The 26649-nt window shown below is 36.4% G+C and overlaps 1 protein-coding gene across 3 annotated transcripts; it reads right to left on the reverse strand.

The window, feature by feature from the left end:
- Window positions 1-290: 290 nt before the first annotated feature.
- Window positions 291-26231, reverse strand: LOC119540031 (amine sulfotransferase-like). 3 transcript variants are annotated; one of them, XM_037843999.1, is made up of 8 exons: window positions 26168-26205; window positions 25151-25260; window positions 23291-23442; window positions 20973-21181; window positions 18739-18865; window positions 17819-17913; window positions 2638-2824; window positions 291-1226 (listed from the first exon to the last, which is right to left on the reverse strand). In XM_037843999.1, exons 3-8 carry the CDS (start codon window positions 23430-23432, stop codon window positions 1105-1107), a joined length of 882 nt encoding a protein of 293 aa, XP_037699927.1. In that variant the 5' UTR covers window positions 23433-23442; window positions 25151-25260; window positions 26168-26205; the 3' UTR covers window positions 291-1104. The 3 variants fall into 3 exon arrangements, with proteins under 3 accessions (XP_037699927.1, XP_037699928.1, XP_037699929.1); XM_037844000.1 differs by lacking the exon at window positions 25151-25260 and having other exon boundaries at window positions 26168-26231; XM_037844001.1 differs by lacking the exons at window positions 25151-25260; window positions 26168-26205 and adding an exon at window positions 25078-25093.
- Between the last annotated feature and the right edge of the window lie 418 nt (window positions 26232-26649).

The following is a 26649-nucleotide window of genomic DNA, read 5'->3' on the forward strand; positions in this document are numbered from 1 at the left end:
CGTCCAGTCAGGAATGAACTCACCCCTTCCTTTAGCCACCATCTCTCCTCCATTTTTGTCGGGTGTTCCCTGCACTTACTGTGGGGAACCCTCTATGGCCAGTCACACCCCAGAACCATGGTTCCTAGTGACCTCTGCCCCTTTCTAGTTACTCTGATGGAGGAGAAGCCAGACTGCCTTACCCATTCTGCCATCCTCCTGGAAGTCTCCTTCCATTCTGGAATTATAAACAGATTTTTTCCGTGTTTTTTCTAATTTGTAATGATTTTTTATTAAATATTTGACTATGAATTACATGTGTAATTACTTTGGTGAATGATGTGTTATGGATAGAACTATTTTTTCATTGAAATAGTTACATGAGTGAACCATTAAATAATGCATCCTTTATCCACTGAACTTCAGGGAATATTTTGTGATTTGGTAATTTATTACAACAATGCATGAGTTTCTATTTGGTCCTCTATTTGTTCCAGTTACTATTGAATTTTGACATTCACATTGTTTGAAACCAAAGAACAAAAGTTTGACTACCCGAATAAAAGGAGCTTTTAATGTGTAACTGATCCTAAATTCAATTGTAGATATAGAAAAAAATGCATACTACAGAAAATGCTCTCAAGATATTTACAATTCATCCTGCACACTTTCTGTTTTATTTATTATCATGTAGGTTATCAATACAGACTATCTCACAAATGATTTTGATTTTTGAAATTCCAAAGAGTTCATCACATTTATGGCAACTACTCTGAAGCATAATTTACTCTAATTTATCAATAAATTTTTATCATAAACAATTTCATGATAGGCACAAATTAATATGTATCTTAAAATATGCCTTCTGGGTAACAGGTTTGTTTCTACTTTTGTTTTTTTTATTAGAGAAGTTGTGGGTTTACAGAATAATCATGCATAAAATATAGAATTCCCATATCCCACCCTATTAATAACAACTTTCATTGGTGTGAAACATTTGTTACAACTGATGATAGCACATTTTTATAATTGTACTATTAACTATAGTCCATGTTTTAATTTAGGATTCGCTGTGTATGAATACCAGATTTTTATTTATGATTCTTTTGGACTGTAATTAGAATGCTACTCCTCATTTATATCCCAGGTGAACTTCAAGGGAAAATCTTTCATATTCCTCTGGAATACCCTGTCAAATCTTTCATTCTGCTCCACAGTCAAATGGTATTTCCAGTCTCCAACAGTACCTGGTGGGATAAACACATGAACAGCACCTAGGTGAGGAAGTAGCACAATCAGGGCAATGTACCCCACACCCCCCCCACCCCAAACCACTTTAATATCTTCTCCAAGTCAAGTTGAATAGCTGTTTTTTTTCCATGGGGTTTGACACCTCACCTTTCCTTATAGGGTGAGGAAGGAACAAACTTAGGAAAGCTGTAACACAGTAAACAGCTGTAGTCTACTTCTCTATCTCTTAGACTTACACCAACCACTCCCATTCGATCATAATCTTTCTTTAGAGAAGAAAGCTCGAAAATATACAAATAGAATTGTTCAATATATTTTACTATGTGCCAAGCACCAAATTAAGCAGACTACACACATCATATAATTCTTTAACACAAGTCTACAAGCATGTATTTCTTCACATCTGAAATTGAAAAAAAACAAGACCCAAACATTTTCAAGAAATGAATTAAGATTACAGAGGGTGCCCAGAGCTGCCATTGTTGCAGCTTTACCCTATAGATGTTTGAAGTCATCCTTAAGCCATTTTTTTTAGAAGACTAGTAATTTGGCATCTTCAGCTATCATATTTTCTTTTGTAAACATTGTTATTGGCATGTTGAGCAAATAGCAATCTCTTATGGACAATTTGATCTAGTTGAGCAATGAGAAGTGAAAGCTGATGATAAATGGAACAAAAGGAGAAACAATTTTTAAAATATCAATATCTGGGGAAATTTCAGTAATATCTTTACATAATAAAGTATAAATCAACCATCATCATCATGATGCCAAGTTAAGAATAAATTAGAGAATAAAATATAAATAAAACAGATAATTACAAATTGTGTTTTAGAATGGTGTACATTAAAATAAGTAAAATACAAAGAACTGTTTGAACTTAAGGGGTATCAGCAGGAAAATATATTCATTCTTAACAACTACTGGAATATAGTAGTTGCACAATTGAAATTTATTGCATGTTGTTGAATAATTGAATCCATAGCAGATTGGGTTAAATAAGGTATCACTGTAATTTTGATGATGAAGAAATCTGAGGAAATGGCAATAATCCAATCCCCTCCCCCTCACACCAAAAGAAGTATTAAGTTTACCTCCTAGAATGTTCTAGGAGAAATAAAGGGAAATAAGAATTGGAGATCTCCTGGACACATATATCCATTGCCTTCAGACAAGACTTTGCTAACAAATTTTAAAGAATGACATGGCTTGAAGAAACAAATGCAATATTTATTAGACAGACTCAAGTGTCAGTCTCTGTATGAAAGCAGATACTCTTCAGGGTCATGTTCAGTTAGAAGCATAGACTCTCTCTAGGGCCCAGATGGCAGTATCAGTTGGAGACACTGTGTGCCAGGGTCTCAAGGGGACTCAGCAGTTTTGCTGCTATAAGCCACTAAGCCTCACCTTTGCGCAGGAAATGTCCATCATCTGTTCTTGTTCCAATTTCATCTTTTAGAATATCATCATAATTTGCTTGTGGATCAGACTTCATATTCTGAAAGGTAGCCTGTCTCACAACTACATCCAAGACCTCTTCACTCAGTTCTTTCTCAAGAAAACTACAGAGTTTTAATACAGAACTTCTGAGATCCTGAAAGAAATCATGGATATGAGAATCCATTCCACTTACAAGGAATGCATAAGTTACAGCCTAACATTTTTTTTTCACACCATTATTTTAGTGAGTACATTTGTCACTTAGAAAAAGCTATCAAGTACTTTATTATTTTATTCTACATTATATACAGATCATAAAAGGTCACAGCAGTTTTTCAAGATATAAACCCTTTAAAAGTAGAGGGTACTATGAAGGATAGACAAGTATCAAAGTGAAGTACAGTAATGAGGGCATATACTCAAAGCAGTATTTCTGAGGAATAAGAGAGGAGATACCAAGTCATCCATATTTAGCTTGCAACTATTCCATAGGTTTTCATAAACCTCTTTGGGATTTGTTAACAGCGTAAGTGTTCCAGGTTGGCATTTATTTTAAAAAGTGGAATCAAAATGAAAGAATAATGACTTTTGCAGGATACCCTTCCTAATTCTAGTAATTATACCTCTCCAAGAAGGAGAGTCAATTCTTTATCCATTTCCACTTTTTCCCACCACTAAGGATAGGAAAGAGAAATGGAAGAAAAAGCTCAATATTCCAAATTATTTCTGCTTATTTGGAGCTTTCCTTTTCCTTGGAGGTTCCTCCAAAGTATACCAGTCTTTCTAAGAATTAGTTTCAATTTTCTGAACACCTAATGTTGCACCCCTCCCTTGAATAATAACTCAAAAACATTGGTTTTCACTCTATGAAAATACAATCTTTAAACCTATAACTGGTATCAGAAGATCAATATAAAAAATATGGTACCAAACCACACTGTTATGTTTCCATATTAAGAACTTCAAAATGTATTTATCACTGAAACCATAGTCCTTGCATTAGTTTTCAGTCCACTATGAACAATTATCTGCTGCATGCAAACATGTCTGAAACTATAGATGAAATACATTAATCATAAATTTCTGTAAAACATAATAAAATATCATCTTTACAAAACAAAACAATAATAAGCACTGTTACCAATTCTGTGAAAATGGAACAACCTTACGGTTGTTGCCAGTCCTGAGTTCATTGCAATAAAAATGGCCCTAGTTCCTGGTTAAAGTCACCAATCAGTCCATTCTCTTCAGTAGATCCATTCTCTTCTAGTACTGTAGGCGAGAATTTGTTTTAGGTGTTATTCTGTCCATTAAATAAAATTATACACCGGAAACTGACCAGTGCCACAGTACTGTGTTGCAAACAGTTTTCCATCAGGTGTAGGATCTAAGAAAGCAATTTCTTCTTTACTCAAGTATGAGTCATATATAAAGTTACTCCTTAGGTATTCAATCATGCAAGAAACAATTTTCTTCTGACACGTAATGCTGAATACCCAAATTCGACTGATCCCACAGATTTCAGTCTCAGGCAATGTTGAGCAACACCACAGCCTAACATTTTTACCACATTTTGAAAAACCAGTAGTGTTTGGGCTCATTCTAAGTCTAAAGGGTTGACAAGGATATATTACGTCCCTATTCCTTCTTTGAAAATGAATGCTTTGGTTGTCAGTCTTGATAGAGCTTCCTATTGTTTGATTTCATAAGATCAGCCCATTACATTCATTCATTCATTCAACCAACATTTTTGAAATAAATTCCAAGTTTCAGAGACTGTGCTGGGTATAGAGGAAGTTAAAGAGAACAATAAAATACTATATGTGCTTGCTAAGAGTTCACAATTTAATGAGAGAAAGAGTAAAGGAAGTAATTGAAATACAACGGGAAAATCTGACACAGAAACACAATGCACAATGATAGCTCATAGGAAGAGAGATTAATTTTACCTCGGAATGATTCGAACAACTTTTGAGAGGAAGAAATATCCCTGGAAAAGCATGAGAATGCCTTTCTACATGTAAAAGTGAGTCCCAAATTACAGAAACTTGAAATGCCTTCCATATTCATTGAGAACTGGACACCCACAGGAAAAAGAGTTGGAGATGCAGGCTGGGGACAGAGGGAAACAGCCTTGCTAAGTTTGCTGAGTATCTTAGTTTTCATCCTTGATGGTGACAGTGGACGAATATGAGAGAGTGAGTAAAATAATAGGACCATAGTTATCAAATTACTTTTACAAATAACTCTTCTGTACAATGACTAGCACATAATCAAGATAGCCAAGAACATGAAGAGACAAGACAATGTGGCCAAAAACCAGCAGAAATAAAGACAACAGAAACTGAATCAAAGATACTACAGACACTAGAATGAGCAGAAATAATCTAAAAATAATTATGCTATTATGACCAATGCAATAAAAGCCAAAAATACATTTTTGGAAAAAAAGCCTAAAAACCATACAAAATAACAAAGCAGATTTGAAATGAGTCCCAGTTCATGAATAGAAATTAAGACCCTGGTTAATCATTTGAGTAGCAGATTCAGTTCAGATAAATAGGAACAGAAGGAAAAAATCCATAATAATACATCATGGAAAGACAAAACAAAGGTGAGCTTCCTCTAAAAAGCATTCCTGTTTGTATGATGACTCGTGAGACTATTTTCTATGTCTCTCTATACTTCTCCACTTAGGATGGTTCTTTAGCATTTAAGCCATTTCCCATTACTATCACCTACCACTGTCCATAATTCTGAGCATATTCCACAAAATAATAAACTCTTCCTGCAAGACAAGTCCCTCTCCCCTTTCCTACCCTATTACTTCAGTCTCCAAAGGCTATTCCACCAAGGAATATGGGAATTCACAAATTTCTTCACTGAAAGCTTCACCCAATTCCAATATAAGAAGGAAGAGATCATAGGAGGGGAAAGATTAAATTTCTCATTATATTAGGCTTTCCCCAAAGATGTGGCACCAAATAGCTTCTCATTTCTAAGATAAATTGAATATTTAAAAAATTTTTATATTGTAAAACACATGTGCAGAAAATTCATTAACAATATGCAATTAATTATTATAAAGTGACATTCATTACTCTAACATGCATGTCAACAAATTGAATAATGTCAGTATTCCAAACCACCCTCAAATACACATCCTGGTTTAATCATAAACCTTTTACTTCCCCCAAAAGATAAACACTAACTTTGACTTTTATGATAATTATTTCCTTGCTTTTATTTATAGTTTTTCCACCTAGTATGAATCCCTCAACATTATGACTTAGTTCTGTGTTAAAACTTCATATGAGTGGAAAAACACAATGTATTTTTTTTTGTATCTAGATTCTGTTGATCGATAATATGATTGTGAGATTTATCAATGTTGTTGCATATATTGGTAATTTTTTTCATTTTATTGTTGTATTCCAATGTATGAATATACCATAGTTTATTTCCCAATTCTATCACAGTTCAGAAATGACAGTTTCAAGTTGTAGGCCATTATGTACAATGATAATGTAAGCATTCTTGTACACATCTCCTGATGCATGTATGCATGCATTTTTTAGATATACCTACACATGAATTACTGTATCTTAGGATGGGCCCGTCTTTAAATTGAATAGATAAAAGCAGTGTTTTCGGAGTCCCATCCCAAATCATTGGAATTAAATGGCAGTTTCCTATTATACTTAAGGTAAACTCACAAACATAGAAGAAAATCAGCATTTTACTTTCACTCCAACTACCTATTGCTGGACACTTGGGACAAGACAGTAGAAATTAACAGCCATAGTCCTATGGTCCATCACTTCCAAGTCAGTAGGAAATGTGCAGTCTTCTGAGATACACTTTATGTGCTTTAGGTGTTTTTGATGAGGTTACCATTGGAGAACCAGTTATATAACAGTATCAGGCTGTGCCAGTTTGAATGTATTATGTCCCCCCGAATGCCATTATCTTTGATGTAATCTTGTGTGGGCAGACTATCAGCGTTAATTAGATGGTAATTCTTCGAGTGTTTCCATGGAGATGTGCCCCACCCAACTGTGGGTGATGACTCTGATTGGATAATTTCCATGGAGATGTTGGCCCTCCCATTGGGTGAGTCTGAATTAAATTACTGGCGCACTATATAAGATCAGACAGAAGGAGTGGGCTTGCTACAGCCAAGAGGGACACTTTGAAGAAAACACAGGAGCTGCAGTTTGAAGACGGCCATTGAAAGCAGACTCTTGCTCCGGGGAAGCTGAGAGAGGACAAATATCCCAAGTGCAACTAAGAGTGACATTTTTGAGGAACTGCATCCTAGAGAGGAATGTCCTGGGAGAAAGCCATTTTGAAACCAGAGCTTTGGAGCAGACGCCAGCCACGTGCCTTCCCAGCTAACAGAGGTTTTCTGCACACCATTGGCCATCCTCCAGTGAAGGTACCCGATTGCTGATGTGTTACCTTGGACACTTTATAGCCTTAAGACTGTAACTGTGTAACCAAATAAGCCCCCTTTTATAAAAGCCAATCCATCTCTGGTGTTTTGCATTCCAGCAGCATCAGCAAACTAGAACACAGGCATAGTTACCAAGATTTTCAAATAGAGTAGCAGACAAGGGCAGTTAGAAGGAGATGGTCTTAGAGCAAGCTGCCATCTCTCCCTTTCACCCATGAACAAACCCGGTGCTCAGGACTGTGTTAGCCTGGCTTCTAGGATGAGATGATAAATATGGGCTGACCCCCTTTTCAGGAGTGCCTTGTGGTAATGCCTAGCAGATAGTGGACTGCCGGCATTCTTTCCCATTTTGACCCAAACATATGTAAGCATTCACCGGAGACAGTCTGGTAATGTATGTCTACTTTAAGGCAACCAGCTCATCCCTGTTGGTACATCTGGTCCTGCAGGGAGGGAGCAGCCTCACTCCACTATAACACAAGCCCACTGTGTGCATAGACCATCTGTCTCTCTGAATTGAGACCCTCTGGCCATGGAGGACCAACGCCCACTGGTGACCCTGAACTTGTTCAGTCTCTTCTCTATATGAGTGAAAGTTTTACTATCCAGTGCCTGTGGGAGTTCTGCTTTTGCTGGTGACTCCAATACCTGCAAACCATGGAGTGGGTTTGGGCACTAGGATGCTGTTCCTCATGACAGGCATTGTTAAGATCTTTGCAAACCTCCATTCTGGAGATTCCCTCCCCTGGAGGTGGTAAATGTGTCTTTATTTCTGACAAGCAGTTTGGCACAGTGAGCAAGGAGCTGACAGTTTGACAGGAAGATCCTCAAATTTATTGTAACACTGATGGATGCCTATTTGCTTCTGAAACCTGGGATCTTTAGAAAGAGCTTGAAAAACTGAAAAACTTGAATTGACCCCAAGAGTCTATCTTCTTTGAAAAAGTTTTTTAAAAGACTCTTCCTATTGCATTGTAAGAAAAAAATTTCTTTGAATGACTAGAGAAAAATCTAGATCAAAATAAGTAAAGTGGGGGACTTCCAGAAGATGGCAGTTAGGAGAGTCAGGACAAAAAAACACCTCCATGAAAAATACTAGATAAAAGCCACAGTGATTCAGAACACCAGTTTCAGCGATGCACCAGCGGAAAAGATCTGCTAAATTCACAGGGACCGTGCACTTGGTGAAACCCAGAGTCTGCGTTCTGAAATGAATGAGTAAGCCTGCTGAATATCCGGCAGCCATGCTGCAGTGCAGGGAAACCGTGGGTTGGTGTTTGGAGTCAGACTAGTTCTTTTTTAAAAACCCAAAAGCAGCTGCGGTTATGGCAGCGAGAACCACACAGAGAAGCACGGCAGGAATGACGTCTCCACAACCTGTGGGTACACCTCAATATCTGGTGTAGACGATAGCCTTTCACGTACCCACTGCTAATTGTCTTGGATTGAGGAAGGCAGAGGTTAGCCAAAAGGGAAAAAAACATGCCCCTTAGAGCCATCTTCCCAGTGGGCTGGGAACACTCCTGTCTGGTGTCAGCGCCACAGCCCAGAGCTGCGCCAAAAAGCCTAGTGTGATGGGAAGTGTTTCCAGCAACATGCACACATGCCACAATATCGGGGGTGGACGATAGCTTTTTGTGCACCCATAGCTAATTGTCCCAGAGCTGGGAAGGTGGAGCTGTGTGAAAAGGGGGAAATTAACACCCCCCATTCAGCCATCCTTTCAGCAGACTGGGAATATCCCGACATGGCCCAGTGGCCCAGAACTTCCCTTGAGGGACAGCGCACACTTGTGACATAGTATGGCCTTCCCTCAGCAGAGGCCCTAGGAGGGCACAGCTTGGAAGAGGGACCCACTCGGAAGTCCCAGGGACCATATGCTAATACCAAGGACTTGTGGGTCAGTGGCAGAGATGATCTGTGGCGGGACTGAACTGAAGGTTTAGACTCTTGCAACAGCCTTAAATCTCCAGGAACTCCTGGGAGGTTTGATTATTAAAGCTTCCCTGCCTCCCTAACTGCTCAGACACACGCCCCACATTCAGGGCAGACAGCATCAACTACACATGCAAACTTGGTTCACCAATTGGACCCCCACAAGAATCAGATCCCCACACACCACAAAGACAAAGTTGGGGAGAACTGGCTTAAGGGGAATAGGTGACTCGCGGATGCCACCTGCTGGATAGTTAGAGAAAGTGTATGCCACCAAGCTGTAGATCTGACAAATTAGAGATTAGTCTTTGAATTAGCCTGCATATCCTAAAAGAACCCTATCAAGTTAAGCAAATGCCAAGAGGCCAAAAACAACAGAAAATTTTAAAGCATATGATAAAACAAGACAATATGGATAACCCAAACCCAAACACCCAAATCAAGAGATCAGAGGAGATGCAGTACTTGGAGCAATTAATCAAAGAATTAAAGACAAACAAGAGCATGACACAGGATATAAAGGACATGAAGAAGACCCTAGAAGAGCATAAAGAAGAAATTGCAAGACTAAATAAAAAAATAGATGACCGTATGGAAATAAAAGAAACTGTTGACTAAATTAAAAAGATTCTGGATACTCAAAGTACAAGACTAGTGGAAGCTGAACAATGAATCAGCAACCTTGAGGTAGACAAAATGGAAAATGAAAGAACAAAAGAAAGAATGGGGAAAAATCGAAAAAATCAAAATCGACCTCATGGATATGATAGATAATATAAAACATCCAAATATAAGATTCATTGGTGTCCCAGAAGGGGAAGAGAAGGGTAAGGGTCTAGAAAGAGTATTCAAAGAAATTGTTGGGGAAAACTTCCCAAATCTTCTAAACACCATAAATACATGAAACATAAATGCCCAGAAAACTGCAAATAGAATAAACCCAAATAAACCCACTCTGAGACATATTCTTATCAGGCTGTCAAATACTGAAGAGAAGGAGCAAATTCCGAAAGCAGCAAAGCAATTCACCACATACAAAGGAAACAGTAAAGACTAAGTAGTGACTACTCAACAGCCACCATGGAGGCAAGAAGGCAGTGGCATGACATATTTAAAATTCTGAGAAAGAAAAATTTCCAACCAAGAATTCTTTATCCAGCAAAGCTCTCCTTCAAATGTGAGGGAGAGCTTAAATTTTTCACAGACAAACAAGTGCTGAGAGATTTTGCTAATAAAAGACGTACCCTACTTGAGATACTAAAGGGAGCCCTACTGACAGAGACACAAACAAAGAAGGGAGAGATATGGAGAAAGTTTCAGTACTAAAGAGATTCAGTATTGGTTCATTAAAGGACAATAAAAGAGAGAGGGAAAACTATATCGACAAGCATAAACCAAAGGATAGGATGGCTGATTCAAGAAATGTCTTCACAGTAATAATGTTGAATGTAAATGGATTAAACTCCCCAATTAAAAGATATAGATTGGCAGAATGGATCAAAAAATATGAACCATCAATATGTTGCATACAAAAGACTCATCTTAGACACAAGGACACAAAGAAATTGAAAGTGAAAGGATAGAAAAAAATATTTCTTGCAAGCAGTAGCCAAAAGAAAGCAGGAGTAGCAATATTAATCTCAGATAAAATAAACTTTAAATGCAAGGATGTTATGTGAGACAAAGAAGGCCACTACATACTAATAAAAGGGGCAATTCAACAAGAAGAAATAACAATCATAAATGTTTATGCACCCAATCAAGGTGCCACAAAATACATGAGAGAAACACTGGCAAAACTAAAGGAAGCAATTGATGTTTCCACAATAATTGTGGGAGACTTCAACACATCACTCTCTCCTATAGATAGATCAACCAGACAGAAGACCAATAAGGAAATTGAAAACCTAAACAATCTGATAAATGAATTAGATTTAACAGACATATATAGAACATTACACCCCAAATCACCAGGATACACATTCTTCTCTAGTGCTCATGGAACTTTGTCCAGAATAGACCATATGCTGGGACATAAAACAAGCCTCAATAAATTTTAAAAAATTCAAATTATTCAAAAGAACATTCTCTGACCACCATGGAATACAATTAGAAGTCAATAACCTTCAAATACTTAGAAAATTCACAAATACCTGGAGGTTAAACAACACACTCCTAAACAATCAGTGGGTTAAAGAAGAAATAGCAAGAGAAATTGCTAAATATATAGAAACGAATGAAAATGAGAACCTAACATATCAAAACCTATGGGATGCAGCAAAAGCAGTACTGAGGGGGAAGTTTATAACACTAAACACATACATCAAAAAGGAAGAAAGAGCTAAAATCACAGAACTAATAGAGCAACTGAAGAAGCTAGAAAATGTACAGCAAACTAATCCTAAACCAAGTAGAAGAAAAGAAATAACAAGAATTAAAGCAGACATAAATGACAGAGAGAACAAAAAAAAGATAGGATAAATAATACCAAGAGTTGGTTCTTTGAGAAGATCAACAAGGTTGACAAGCCCCTAGCTAGACTGACAAAATCAAAAAAAAAGAAGACCCATATAAACAAAATAATGAATGAGGAAGGTGACATTACTGTGGATCCCGAAGAAATTTAAAAAATTATAAGAGGATACTATGAACAACTGTATGCCAACAAACTGGATAATGTAGAGGAAATGGACAATTTCCTGGAAACATATGAGCAACGTAGACAGGCCAGAGAAGAAACAGAAGACCTCAACCAACCAATCACAAGCAAAGACATCCAATGAGTCATCAAAAAACTTCCCACAAATAAATGCCTAGGGCCAGATGGCTTCACAGGGCAATGCTACCAAACTTTCTAAAAAGAACTGACACCAATCTTACTTAAACCTTTTCAAAACACTGAAGAAAATGGAACACTACCTAATACATTTTATGACGCTAATATCAATCTCATACCAAAACCAGGCAAAGATGCCACAAAAAAGGAAAACTACAGGCCAATCTCCCTAATGAATACAGATGTAAAAATTCTCAACAAAATACTTGCAAATTAAATCCAAAGATGCACTAAAAAAATCATACACCATGACCAAGTGGGGTTCATTCCAGGCAAACAAGGATGGTTCAATATAAGAAAATCAATCAATGTATTACAACACATTAACAAATCAAAAGAGAAAAATCAAATGATCATCTCAATAGATTCTGAAAAAAGCACTCGACAAAATCCAACATCCCTTTTTTGATAAAAACACTTCAAAAGGTAGGAATTGAAGGAAACTTCCTAAGTATGATAAAGAGCATATATGAAAAACCCACAGCCAGCATAATACTCAATGGTGAGAGACTGAAAGCCTTCCCTCTAAGATCAGGAATGAGACTAGGATGCCTGCTGTCACCGCTGTTATTCAACATTGTGCTAGAAGTGCTAGCCATGGCAATCAGAAAGACAAAGAAATAAAAGGCATCCAAATTGGAAAGGAAGAAGTAAAACTGTCATTATTTGCAGATGATATGATCTTATATCTAGAAAACCCTGAGAAATCAATGATACAGCTACTGGAGCTAATAAACAAATTTAGCAAAGTAGCGGGATAGAAGAGTAATACAAATAAGTCAGTAATGTTTCTTTATGCTAGAAATGAATCAAGTGAAGAGACACTCAAGAAAAAGATACCATTTTCAATAGCAACTAAAAAATCAAGTACCTAGGAATAAACTTAACCAAAGATGTAAAAGACCTATGCAAAGAAAACTACCTAACTCCACTAAAAGAAATAGAAGGGGACCTTAAAAGATGGAAAAATATTCCATCTTCATGGACAGGAAGGCTAAATGTCATTAAGATGTCAATTCTACCCAAACTCATCTACAGATTCAATGCAATCCCAATCAAAATTCCAACAACCTACTTTGCAGACTTGGGAAAGCTAGTTATCAAATTTATTTGGAAAGGGAAGATGCCTCGAATTGCTAAAAACACTCTAAAAAAGAAAAACGAAGGGGGAAGACTTACACTCCCTGACTTTGAAGCTTATTATAAAGCCACAGTAGTCAAAACAGCATGGTACTGGCACAAAGACAGACATATTAATTAATGGAATTGAATTGAGAATTCGGAGATAGACTCCCAGATCTATGGCTGACTGATCTTTGATAAGGCCCCCAAAACCACTGAACTGGGTCATAACAACAAATGGGACTGGGAGAGTTGGATATCCATATCCAAAAGAATGAAAGAGGACCCCTACCTCACCCCCTACACAAAAATTACCTCAAAGTGAATCAAAGACTTCAATATAATAGACAGTACCATCAAACTCCTAGAGGATAATGTAGGGAGACATCTTCAAGACTTTGTATTAGGAGGTCACTTCCTAGACCTTACACCCAAAGCACAAGCAACAAAGGAAAAAATAGATAAATGGGAACTACTCAAACTTAGAAGCTTCTGTTCCTCAGAGGAATTTGTCAAAAAGATGAAGAGGCAGACAACTCAATGGGAAAAAATTTTGGAAACCATGTATCGGACAAAAGACTGATATCTTGCATATATAAAGAAATCCTACAACTCAGTGACAATAGTACAGACAGCCCAATTATAAAATGGGCAAAAGATATGAAGAGACAGTTCTCTGAAGGGGAAATACAAATGGCCAAGAAACACATGAAAAAATGTTCAGCTTCACTAGCTATTAGAGAGATGTAAATTAATACCACAACGAGATACCATCTCACACCGAGTAGAATGACTGCCATTAAACAAACAGGAAACTACAAATGCTGGAGAGGATGTGGAGAAACTGGAACTCTTATTCATTGTTGGTGGGACTGTGTAATGGTTCAGCCATTCTGGAAGTCAGTCTGGCAGTTCCTTAGAAAACTGGATATAGAGTTACGTTCGATTCAGCAATTGCACTTTTTGGTATATACCCGGAAGATCTGAAAGCAGTGACATGAACAGATATCTGCACACCATGTTCATAGCAACATTATTCACAACTGCCAAGAGACGGAGACAACCCAAATGTCCTTCAACAGATGAGTGGATGAATAAAATGTGGTATAGACACACAATGGAATACTATGCAGCAGTAAGAAGGAACAATGTTGTGAAACATATGACAACTTAAGTGAACCTTGAAGACATAATACTGAGCAAAATAAGCCAGGCATAAAAAGAGAACTACTATATGCTGCCACTAATGTGAACTCTGCTGGGGGAGAATGCAGGGGTATTGGGATTCCCCACCTCAATAGTTGCTGATGTGTTCGCAGGCATTGGGGACTGGTGGCTTGATCGGCTGAGCCCTCAATCACGGGACTTGCCCTTGGGAAGACAGTTACTGCAAAGGAAAGGGTAGGCCTGCTTATAATTGGACCTATGTGTCTCCTCCTGAATGCCTCTTTGTTGCTCAGATGTGGTCCTCTCTCTCTAGCTAAGCCAACTTGGCAGGTGAAATCACTGCCCTCCCCTCTATGTGGGTTCTGACACCCAGGGGAGTGAATCCCCCTGGCAACGTGGAATATGACTCCCGGGGAGGAATCTAGACCCAGCATCACGGGATGGAGAACATCTTCTTGACCAAAAGGGGGATGTGAAAGGAAATGAAATAAGCCTCAGTGGCAAAGAGATTCCAAAAGGAGCCAAGAGGTCACTCTGGTGGGCACTCTTATGCACAATATGGATAACCTTTTTTAGGTTCTAATGACTTGGAATAGCTAGGAGTAAATACCTGAGACTATCAAATTACAACCCAGAACCCTTGAATATTAAAGATGGTTGTATAACAATGTAGCTTATGTGGGGTGACAATGTGATTGGGAAAGCCATGTGGATCACACTCCCATTTGTCCAGTGTATGGATGGATGAATGAAAAACGGGAGCAAAAAAAAAAAAAAAGCACCCAGTGTTCTTTTTTACTTTAATTTTTCTTTTTCACTTTAATTTTTATTCTTATTGGTTTTATGTGTGTGGTAATGAAAATGTTCAAAAATTAATTTTGGTGATGAACACAACTATATAATGGTACTGTGAACAATTGATTGTACGTTTTGTATGACTGCATGATATGTGAATATATCTCAATAAAATTGAATTATTAAAAAAAGAAAAAATAAATAAAATAAAATGTAATATCTCTGAAAAAAATAAACTGTGAGCTATTTGGTAGATATAGGAGAAAAGTGACATAGATGATAGAAAATGTGGAGCAGACAAATGTTGGGGTTTTGTTTAATTTACTCTGTGGTATCTTTGTCCAAATTTTCAGTAAATTCTAATGGTCATTAATGCTTTTGTGTGAGCTCAAAAATTATTATGGAGGAATTCAAATATAAAAATAGAGACAGAATCAGACTTGCATTTTGAGATGAATTCTTCAGGTTGAAGCATAAGGAATAAATGGAAATGAGGTGAGATTGGAGGCAGGTAGACTGATTAGGCAGTCTGCTGTAGAAACTTAGCAAGAGATAACAGCGAGCTGGCCTAGGGAAGGGGTAATATGAATTGAGACAAATTTATGTTTTCCACAAGGTTTCAGAGGTGGAAGTGGTAATGACTCATTGATTGAGTGACTGAACAGAGCTGTTAAGGATGAGGAGTCATCAAAGATGAAGCTCAGTTTCTGACTTAGCCTCTTAAATACTGGACAATTCATAGGAAGAGAAGCAGCTTCTGTGGAGAAAGTGATGAATTCTATTTTGGACATGGCTTGTTTGAAGTCCCAATGTTAGACAAAAGATTAGGTACTCAGAAGGCAGTTAGATGTATGCGTCTGAATCTCAGATCAAGTATCTGGGTTGATGACGTAAATTTGGGATATACCAATTTATTCCCCAATTCGCTGTAATCTGGCTTACCATGTGTCAAACTACTTCATGTCATTAAATTCAGTGAGCATTTTGAACACTCATTTTTACTTGATTTCTCAGCAGCTTTAGAGATATTGTCCATTCCATCTTCCTTGACACTGTTTTAGCTTCTGTGTCCCAATACTGCCCATTTGTTTCTACATCTCTGATTGCTCCTCTTCTGTTTCCATCAGGACCCATCCCTCTCTACCCAAACTTTGCTGTTCAAACCTCTGAGCAGTTTATTCCATTTCCTCTTTACTTCTCAATCTATCCTTAATTCCAACCCCCTCTATTTTATCCATATTCATGGTTTCAATTATGTACTACACAGTGATGATGCCCAAATAAATATTTTCAGTCCAGACCTCTTCTTTGAACTTTAAACCCATATTTTCCACTTATTCCTCAATATATCCATTGAGATGTTTCTAAGTCACCATGAACTCCACATGTTAAAACCAACCTTAGAACTTTTTCTCTGTCTAACCTGAACCTTCTTTAGTCTTCCCTAAACAATTTCATGTGTGGCACCATCAACCAAATATTGATATATCAACCAAAAATCTGGGATGTATCCTGGATGCTCTCTCTTCCTTGTTTTTCCTAAATATAATCTCTTTCCTTTTTTACTTCCTAAATATATCCTAAAACTCTGCATTCTCTCAAATCCCAATGATACCATTCTAATCCAAGGCATGATTGTTTTTCACTGAATTAACACACTGATCTCTAACTAGTCTGCCTATATTAACTATCATCACTTTTCAACCCATTAATAGGAATGATACTCAAAATATTAATTCTATTATATTGTTATCCTTCTTATATTGCTATAACTCCTAAAGGGCTCCTTGCAGCTTTCAGGATTTTAAAAATATCACTATCATTAACTACAGCCCATAGACTATGCACAATCTGGCTCCTACACACCTCCCAGCTTCACTTTTCACTACTGTAAGGTAAACTTCCTTCAGTTTCTCAAAGAAGGAAAATTCCTGCTTCAGGGGATTTGCACATTGTCTCCTTTCTTTGGAATCCTCCTCTATCTCTCTTGCCTTTGTTAACTCATATTTATCTAGCTTTGCAGGTCCCGTGTTACTTCTTCTGGAAAATGCCCCCCATCACCACTGACTATATCCAATCCTCTTGTTACATACAGTGACATCATACCTGCACTTTTCTTAGGAACACTTACCACAGTTTTGAATTACATATACATGCTTGATCAATACTTGTCTTCCTTGTTCAATTATGAACTGTAGGGAAAAGAGTCTAATACTCTTTTTCTAGTGATTCAGTGCCTGCCACATAGTAGGCATTCAACATTTTAAAATAAATGAATGAATTAATAATGTATGAGTGAATCAACCTGCAAATCAGAGATCACAGAATAATGAACTTAAAATGTGTTTTGTCTGGTTTACTCAATGTTTTAAGATACCTTTGATCTGAATACCAATATTTAAACATTTATTGTTTTCACATGAAATCTACATTTCAAGTTTCTGTTAAAAATAGAAGGAACTTACATCACAGGGCAGAAATTCACCTATGGCAAGAATGAGCCATTTCTTAGTAGTGGCCTCTCACCCCAGGGCTCCACAGTCTGTCTTTATGCCTGGCTGCTCTGGACATTTGGGTTTGCCTCTATTGCTATAGGAAGCTCCATGAGAAAAAAATCATAAAAGGAGACTGTATGTAGTGAGAAAAGGCCTGGAGGAGAGTCCTGAGAAAGACCGGTAATTAAGAGACGGGCAGGAAATTAGAAGCCCAGAAAAAAGCCTGAGAAGTAGTCATTAAGTGTAAAGATGACCAGAATGAGAATATGGTTCACAGCAACCAAGAGAAGAAAAGATTTTAAGGAAATAATTATTTTTAAAAAAATAACCTTCTCATCTTACCTTCTTCATATCTTCATATTTCATGAACAGAATATTGAAGTCATGTTTGTGCTCATACCAACCTCTGATGTGATCAAACCAAAGGCTTCCTACCACTGTGAGAAAAATTAGTACGTGATGAGGTAAAGATGTTGTATTTATTGCGCAATAAATGATAGTCTTTCTTTTCTGTTTTGGATGCCTCAGAAGGGAGAAATAAAGCCTTCACTATTGGACATCCATATCTTTTTAAATGATTAGTGCCTTGGAAAACAATTTCCAAATTTTTACAGTAATATGCCTGTGAAAATTACACTATGTATGTAGGAAAGTGGCAGTAAAGAAATAAGAAAAGCATAGATCAAATTTTGAAGATTCTTTAGGGTAAGAGCTTTCCTTCTCCTACTTCCTCCACCTGAAAACATGCTCTACTTCTCCTCCTAGTCTCTATTCTAAAATCTATGGATAGTATAGCTATCAACAAAAGGATGTAAATGAGTGAGAGCCCCAGGTCCACACTCCACAAGCATCTTGCACCCATCTCTCCTCTTTGGTGGTGAAATGAGAAATTCCCCAGTTGCCATATAAGGTCTACCACAGGTCCATAAAAGGGCACCCAAACTGTACCCACCAGCAACACAAACTATTCTAGAACTTATAGAGCTATGGATCTAGCTAGTCTGAATGGCTAGAATATTTATGATTCTCTTATAGTCCGGTCAAAATATTTCCTGAACAATATGCCTTTGCAAGCTTGACAACCCCTAAAGTTGTTCTGGCGAGGATGGAAGGATCATTGAGTGGCAGAATAAACTGATGTACAAGAATAACTACTCATCTGTTTTCCATCTCCTTAAAATGTGTTCCCGAAGCTTGAGAATTTGGCTAAATGGTAACATTATCTCATAAGCATGTTGCTCGGTAAATAAATTCATAGTTACCTTTTCCATCTAGAAATCGTTTCATGAACTGTTCTACATTCTCTGTAGCTTGTAATGAAACCACCAAATTTGTAAAATAATAATATGAGATCAAAACGTCCTTAGGGTTTCTGTAGACGTAAACAATCTGCAGGGAGAATAAACAAGTAGTTTTAACAGTTTCTTGGTTATCCTTCCAGATTTTTTAACACCTGAATAATATTACCATATGTAAATAAAATTTATTTACCCTGTCTACTATCCATAGAAATTTAGGTGGTTATCAATATTTTGCTATTACAAACAGCATTGTAATCATGACTTTATTCACATGACATTTCACCTGTGTGCTAGCATGTAGGATAAATTCCTAGAAGTGAAATTATTTATTTGTAAAGTTGATAAATATTGCAAATTACCTTCCATAGAAGCTGTATCAATTTACCCCTCATGAGCATTTTGTGATATTCAATTTATAGTCAAGATGGCATTGGATATCGGTGAGGAGAGGGGAAACTATTCAACAGACAGTGTTTGGGCAATTGGTTATATATATGTAAACAATGAAAAAGGATGTCTATTGCACATCATATTTAAGGATTAAGGATTGAAATATCACAGCAAGACTTTGGCATATAAAAATATATTGTATAGTGTATTTCCCTTCTTGGATCAGGGAAGAATTTCTTAAACAAGAAAAAATTATTTAAAATAAAAATTTCTCAATTTGACTACATTAAAATTAAGAATGCTGCTCATCAAAATATATCATAAAGAAAGTTACAAAAAGCAATAAAATGTGAGAGAAGAAACACATATATGTATGAAACAAATCAATAAAAAAAAGAAGAGCAGCTTAATAGAAAGTTGGCCAAAAGTCACAGTTATTTCACAGAAGAAGAAATAATTTTGGCCAATAAATACAGGAAAAAACTGCTTAATATCATTACTAATTAGGGAAATGCAAATTAGAACCAGTTTGAAGTATCATTTTATAACTACCAGATTGAGGAATTAACATATTAGGAAATAAAGCCAATGGAGGATTTGACTTAGAAAATAGGAAAAGGTTTACATGATTAAAATTTAAAACAGTGAAGAACTGGCCCAGATTAAACTGTCCTATCAAATTTTTTGCAGTAAAAGTGCAGAATCAGAAAGGAGAGACTGGAAAACTTAGTATAACAAAATGTAGTCTTCAGAATAATGGGGAAAGAGTGGAATGCTTTAATAAATTACGTTAGGTCAATTGGCTAGCCCTTTGGGAAAATATAGTGTGATATTCGTACCTCACATCACACGTACTATTGATATAATTTATAATTAAATGTAAAAAATAAAAGCATAAAATTAACTAGAGGAAATCTAGAGAGTATTTGCATAATCTTTCTAGTGGGGAAGTCTTTTCTTAGCAAGTCAGCAGAGCCAGAAGCCAAGAAGGAACGATAACAGATTGGTTGCATAATATTAAAAGCTTTCAGAATTTTTAAAGGTAAGTCATTAATTGGGAAAATATTTGTCCCACACTTATGCTTTTACAAAGTAAATAAAAGATAAACTAAAGAAAAACAAGCAAAGAACATAAAAGATATTTATAGGCCTAGAAATACACAAAAAGATACTCAATTTTATTAAGATCAAGAGATGTAAATCTTTCAAGAATGAGATTTTTTAAACCAAGCACATTATTAAAGATTGATAATTCCAATCATTGGTGAGCCTGTGAGGAAAGAAGCACTCCTTTATGTTATTGATGAAATACATTAATACACTATAGAAGGCAAACAGGTAACGTCTGCCAACATTTAAAATATTTGGACACTTTCACCTGAAAACTCCACTTTTAGGGAAACATTTCACCAAAAGTATAAAGTGCAAACACATATAAGAATATTTATTACAATATAATATATGTATTTGCTGAAACCTACCTTTCCATCAGTATGTGTTAAATATTGTACAGCCATGCCAAAAATGCCACTAAATCATTAAGAAGAATCGAGTTTCATGTGAAAGATTTTTTTGCTATATGCTATAATTAAATTGCAAAACAATATATATGGTGGCCCAATATATGTATATAATTATAATTCCATATATGTATATTTCATGTATACACATTTATCACATAAAAAACATGTATATGTAGATCATATCATAAAGACATAAAAATCACCACATTTGAAAGACTTTAGATCAGTGGGGCCAAGAACAAGAGATGAAAATGAGGCAAAAAAATTATTTCTATGACATACTTTAGCTTTTTTGTTCTTGAGACCTTTTGGTGCTAAATAATATGGGATGTGGGAACAGAAGATGCGAGGGGATGCTCTCTTGCTAAAGTCCACTCTGCGAACATTGTACTCTATGAAGGGGGCTCTGGTAAGTGTCTCCACATTCTCAGATTTGTTACGATGTCCCTCAAAATAAATCAGGCTTAATATCTGCTGAGTCCAGATGGTACCTGTAAAGAAAAATAATCTTGTTTTCAACTTTTAGTTAATTTCTAAAAATTTCAACAATAATGCCTTCCACCTTAAAATCATTTGGAGCTTTTTTTTTTTTTCTTTTCTTTTTAACCTCTCTAAGTATGCCCATGAATTTGTCCAGGTTTTTTGTTTTTTTGTTTCTATTTTACATTAAACTGAGTAAAGATTAAATCAAGGATTATTAGTTCCTTTTTCACTTTGAAGAGTTGTGGTTGTTCTGATTCCATGAGAGTGGTGATCCAGATTAATTCTTCAGCTCCTTCTCTGTGTTTCCTGTACTCCATGTTAAGGCCTCTTTGTACTTCCCTTAACTTCTGTGGTTATCTCTGTTACTCCTGCCTTAGTCTCTATTCTCAGAAATATACCTTTTAGAAATACAGCTCAAGGCCCAGATGCCTCTTTGAAACCATATGAAAGTGTGTTCAATTTCTCCCCCTCCACTGGCTTCCCAACATTTTCAGTTTCTCTGTTATGAAAATTTTTTAATACCAAATGCCCAGTGGTAGCCTTTGACTTCCCATTACACATTAGGGGAAAGGGGAGAACAAACATTAGGAGGACAAGGGAGAACAAAAATGGCAGTATTCTTATTGATTCTTGGTTTCTTGTCCAGTCAACCCTGGACATTAGCTATGAAGGGATTTGGGAAATCCATGTCAATGTTTTGAATAATTCCATTTCCATGTAAATGAACTTAGATGTGATCAAATATAATGGTGTTAAGGTTTGGCCTTATTTAAAAGATACCAAGGAATCACAGGCTTCATGTTGGTAACAGTGAAAGTTTCTAGGTATCCTATCCTCTCTGGACCATCACAAGTACCCATCACCCACTCAGATCTTGGCCCAGGATCTCAAAAGGCACCTTGAAATTTTGCTGGTAACTATTGAGCCCTTTTATGCCCATGCCATGTGAGTGACCACATAAAGATGCTCACTTTGCATTGTTCTCTCATCACCAAGTCTTATTCTTGCTTGGGAGCATGGACTTTAGCCAGTCTATCAGAGCTGGAGTTGGAAAGTTTGTTTAAAAACATCAAGAACCTTAATCAGTTCTTTATCTCTGTATAATAAATAATGACCTTGGATATGGCTCCAATTATCAGGGTTGTGGTCACACTCTAGCACCAAACTAAGTTTTCTATCCACCAAAAATAACACAAGAGGAAGTTTCAAAGTGTTGGGGATCCATGGAGATGACAATCAGTGGCGGAAGACAGTTCTCCAAAGGAAACCCATGTAAACATGAAGCCCATGCTGAGTACTGTGCCATGAGTAATAAAGTCCTTTTCTCTGATCCAGGAGTCTCATGTCATCTGACAACTATGAAACTGTAGCAGGCTAACTTGCTAGCTTGCATGTAGGACACAATCTCGGACTCTCCTCAGATCTTGACGATCAGAATCTTGAGTTCCAGATTTACAATGAGACAGACCAACTTCCTCACAGTGCCCTTCAAGCTCTATAATATATTCAAGCATTCCAAAGATGAAGGACAAAGCAGGACATGAAGTTCTCAAAGTAATATATTCATAACATGTCCTTCTTTACTCTCTTGGCCAAAACATGTATGACCCACTTGTTCATGGTGTTCTTGGACAGCCACACCATAAATAAGCATAAAATTGCATGTGAGAGTTCACTAACTCCAGTTTTACTTCTTGGTCTATATCAGCCACTGTAAATATTAAAACGAACCTTCCAAGTTTCACCCTCTGCTGAAGTAGGAGGAACCATGAAAAAAGGTCTTTCAGTGTTTCCTATGGTCCACCAGGATCCAGATATGCTCCAGCAAGAACCCTGCTGGGTTTCCAAATAGTTACTCTCCCATCTTCAGTCCAAATCAACAACCAAGTATCTGTTCTTGACTCAATATTTGATTTCTTCCTATTTGCCATCAAAGTGACAATATATGCATTGGTCTTATCTTAGAGATTTCAGTTTCATGCAATTTTTTCTGATCCTAAATGGTTGCTTAAACGTAGGCTGGACTATTATTGATATTTAGAAAAAGGCACATTGTATATGTGTGTTAATAAACCAGAATGGAGACTGATAACAGGTGGCCCATTCCTCAAACTTACCAGATTTTGGATATGTGATTATGAAGACATCATCATCTCTAATTTCAAAGTCTTCTAGATTTTCTAGTAGGTCAGTATCAACTAAAGAACGTTCAAAATAATAGCCTTTAAATCTCAATAAATATGTGTCTGTGTCATCCATAATTGTTCACCTACAAATAAAAATAGATGAAATTATTTTCAAGTTCTTAGTAGTTTAAATGTCTTATATATATCAACTCATTTACCACAATGAATACCTTGCAAATTTATGTACATATTCATGTGGGTATGTGTGTGTATACTAATCTTTTAATTTTCACAGCATCCCAACAAGTAGTTTTGTTATTATCACTGTTTTAAAGATGAGAAATACAACTTTCTATACAGTTTTGGTTTTCTGTGTGCAGTTATGATTGTATTAAACCAAAAAAGATGTATTTTTATGTTTAGAAAGTGTAATTTTTAGGTTCACTTAGAATATATTTTGCTTAATAAGTTAAAATTCTTTTGGCAAACTACCTTCTAATAGACATCTAGTGTTCTTTGTGCTTTCATGTCTACACAATATCCTGAAAACAAATGGTGTCCAAGAGTGCCCTGTGTAAGTAGACATTATGCATTCCTTCCAGGAGTGGTGACTGATTTCTGACTCCAGGTGCCTGGTATTATTTAGACTTCTGAGCTTGCAATCATATTGACTGTATGAAGAATGAAATAAAATTAAAACCTTATTTTTGTACAGTTTTGAAGTTTTATACCTAGAACTGACCAGCTCCCTGGCCATGCAGAGAGCTGTATAAATGTAAATCTGCCTCGACCTTGGATTGATTGGTACAGTAGTTTTACACCTGTGGGACCTACTTTTTTGTTCTGTAGTTTGAACTATATATAAACTGCACAGTATGTTAAGTTTTTATAGAATTAAATATTCAGCTGTGAAAACTGGTTAAATAAAACTAATATTTCTTAACAACAACAAAAAAATAAAAGTGAAAAAACCTGAGATAATAAGAGGTTAAACAGCTTGCCTGAAAATCCCTTGAGGGACAGACATGTTATCATGATTCTGAACATGAAGATGAAGAAAGTAAGGTACAGAAAGGTTATGCAAATTGCTCAAGCTTGCACAGCACAGAAGCAAGATTTGATGCCAGCAGTCTGGCCACAGAGCCCATTCTTTTAATCACTTTACTATGGAGCATCTTAGTATTTCATACTTTTATTGTTTACATTGTAAACAATAGAAATAATGATTCATTCATGAATGTACTTTTCATTTCTGATTTTTCTCTAGAACATGAATAATCTGCTGTCTCTGAAGGAAACTTCTAAGGCTATGGGATCTGTTATGCTGTTTCAAATGAACTGTGGGAAATTCTCTGTATGGTAATAACAATTTACTTTGTATATGTTTCCCTTACGTAAATGTAATATATTATATGATAATTATTATAATAATTTACAGTAGAAATTTTTATCAGGAATCTAATATAAATCTAAATGAGAAAGGGAAATAAAAATAGAAAACAAACAGCTAAAGATACATCTGCCCCAAAATCAGACCAGCCAAACATTTCTTTATTAGTTCTGCCTGAGATATCTATTCTTGAAATGTTAAAGATGAGGGTATCTTAGAAGTTCTAGTAACATTAGATTTAGAACCAATCACCCTCTAATTTAGTTAGTTATTTTTTAAAATTTCTGTGCACACCAAGAAAATGAATTGTCAAAAAGCTGCAAATATAATTTTGTCTAAATTTTTTCTCAAAAACAACATTTAATTCCTTTACAACATCCTAACTCACCTAATCAATAGAGGGAAATCAGAGATTTGGGTTTTGCAGAGTAAAAGTGGAAAACCACTTGTATTAAAATCACCTCGGTTTCTCGTGCTTTGGGCCCTAGAAGAGACCAGCAGAATCAGTATTTCTGGAGAGTGGGATCTGGAAATCTTCATTTTAGCAACAGAGGAAACTCTGCCATTCACACTAAAAAATGAGAACCAAAGTAGTGATAAAGTACTGTCCTAATTTCAATACAAATTTTATCTCAACCCCCAGAATAGGCTTTTCCTTTATGGAGTGTTACTTGAGCCCCAGTTAAGAGACATATGGGCCTACCAGCTATAGGAGTAGAATTTACTTTCTTCATTACAAGTTGAAGTCCAGGGAGCATGAACTATGGAGAATTGGGTGGTATAATATCCTGGCTGACAAATCACAAAGAATGGTGATGGTAGATGGAGAGCCTTTTAGACATTGGCATCACAAATTTTCCAAGAAGCACCTTGGAGAACTCAGTTTTGGGAGGGTAGTGAGGGAGAATTTGCAATGCATAACAGGCAAATGGAGGAGAAGTCCATAAGTAGGAAACAGAGTTGATGAGAAAGACAAAGACGAAAATGTAACTTACTATTCATGCACTTCCTAACATTCTATAATACTGCCCACACACACCCCAAAAGACAGCACAGATTCCAAAAATTCATAATATTCAGGAAAAGGTAAAGAATGTCAGCCAAACATTCTGAATAGCATTTCTTCTTTGTTATTTATTATGTTCAGTCACTCAACCTGCCAGTCTTTCATAGACTCAGGAGAGAGAGAATTATATAAACTGTTGTGTCACAGAAGCAAGGGGGGAAAAGTGGGGTGAACTCATGCAGGAGCTCAGCATTGGCTAGTCATATATACTGTGCATTTCCTTGATGAATACAGGAGTAAGAGATTGCACAGAGAGAAAGGATGTCTTGTAGTTCCCTTTTATTTTTTCATTGAAGTCCTGAAGAAAAGGGAGGGGAAAAGGAAATTAGGGAGAAAAAACTAAATCTATTTATTATATTGATGGAAGACTGAGACTTGAAAGAATGTTTAAGTCTACTCTTTGAGTACTCACCGTTGAAGATCACCTTATGAAGCAAAATCCAACTCTGACACAAATTTAGGGTTGAGAGGGTAGATGTGTGGGTGAGAAATAAATATTTTCTACAGAGTTAGTTTTGGCCAATGAGTATTGTTGTTCTTGGGAATCAGCTGTTGGCTCAGCTTGGATAAACTGAATATGGTTTTGCTGACTTTAGGAAAAGAATATCATGTTACTCCAGGAACATCAGAGTAATCAAGCCTGTTGAGAAACTAAAAGAGAACTGAGTAAACAGTAGTCACAATTACTTAACTTTGGCAATTATTAAACCAACAACAAGATGTATTTTTAAGCTACAATAATAACGTGGAGGATGGTCCTGCTTTCGGCATGAGGAAGGGTTAATAAAACCTTTTAAACCTACCTTAGAGAGCTGGTGTTCATACCTGGTCTGTTCTCCAAGGTCTTTATGTTATACTCTCATTTTCTTATATTGTAAAACTGTCTATGGCTAT

The sequence above is a fragment of the Choloepus didactylus genome, chromosome 7 (assembly GCF_015220235.1).
Source record: "Choloepus didactylus isolate mChoDid1 chromosome 7, mChoDid1.pri, whole genome shotgun sequence".
Lineage (NCBI taxonomy): Eukaryota > Metazoa > Chordata > Mammalia > Pilosa > Megalonychidae > Choloepus > Choloepus didactylus.

Coding starts and splice junctions, on each gene's coding strand:
- LOC119540031 (XM_037844000.1), bottom strand. CDS start 23,432: ATGGATGACACAGACACATATTTATTGAGATTTAAAGGCTATTATTTT. Junction 17,914..18,738: donor ACGATTTCTAGATGGAAAAG/GTAACTATGAAT, acceptor TTTTTCTCACAG/TGGTAGGAAGCCTTTGGTTT. Junction 1,227..2,637: donor TGGACATTTCCTGCGCAAAG/GTGAGGCTTAGT, acceptor TTATCCCACCAG/GTACTGTTGGAGACTGGAAA.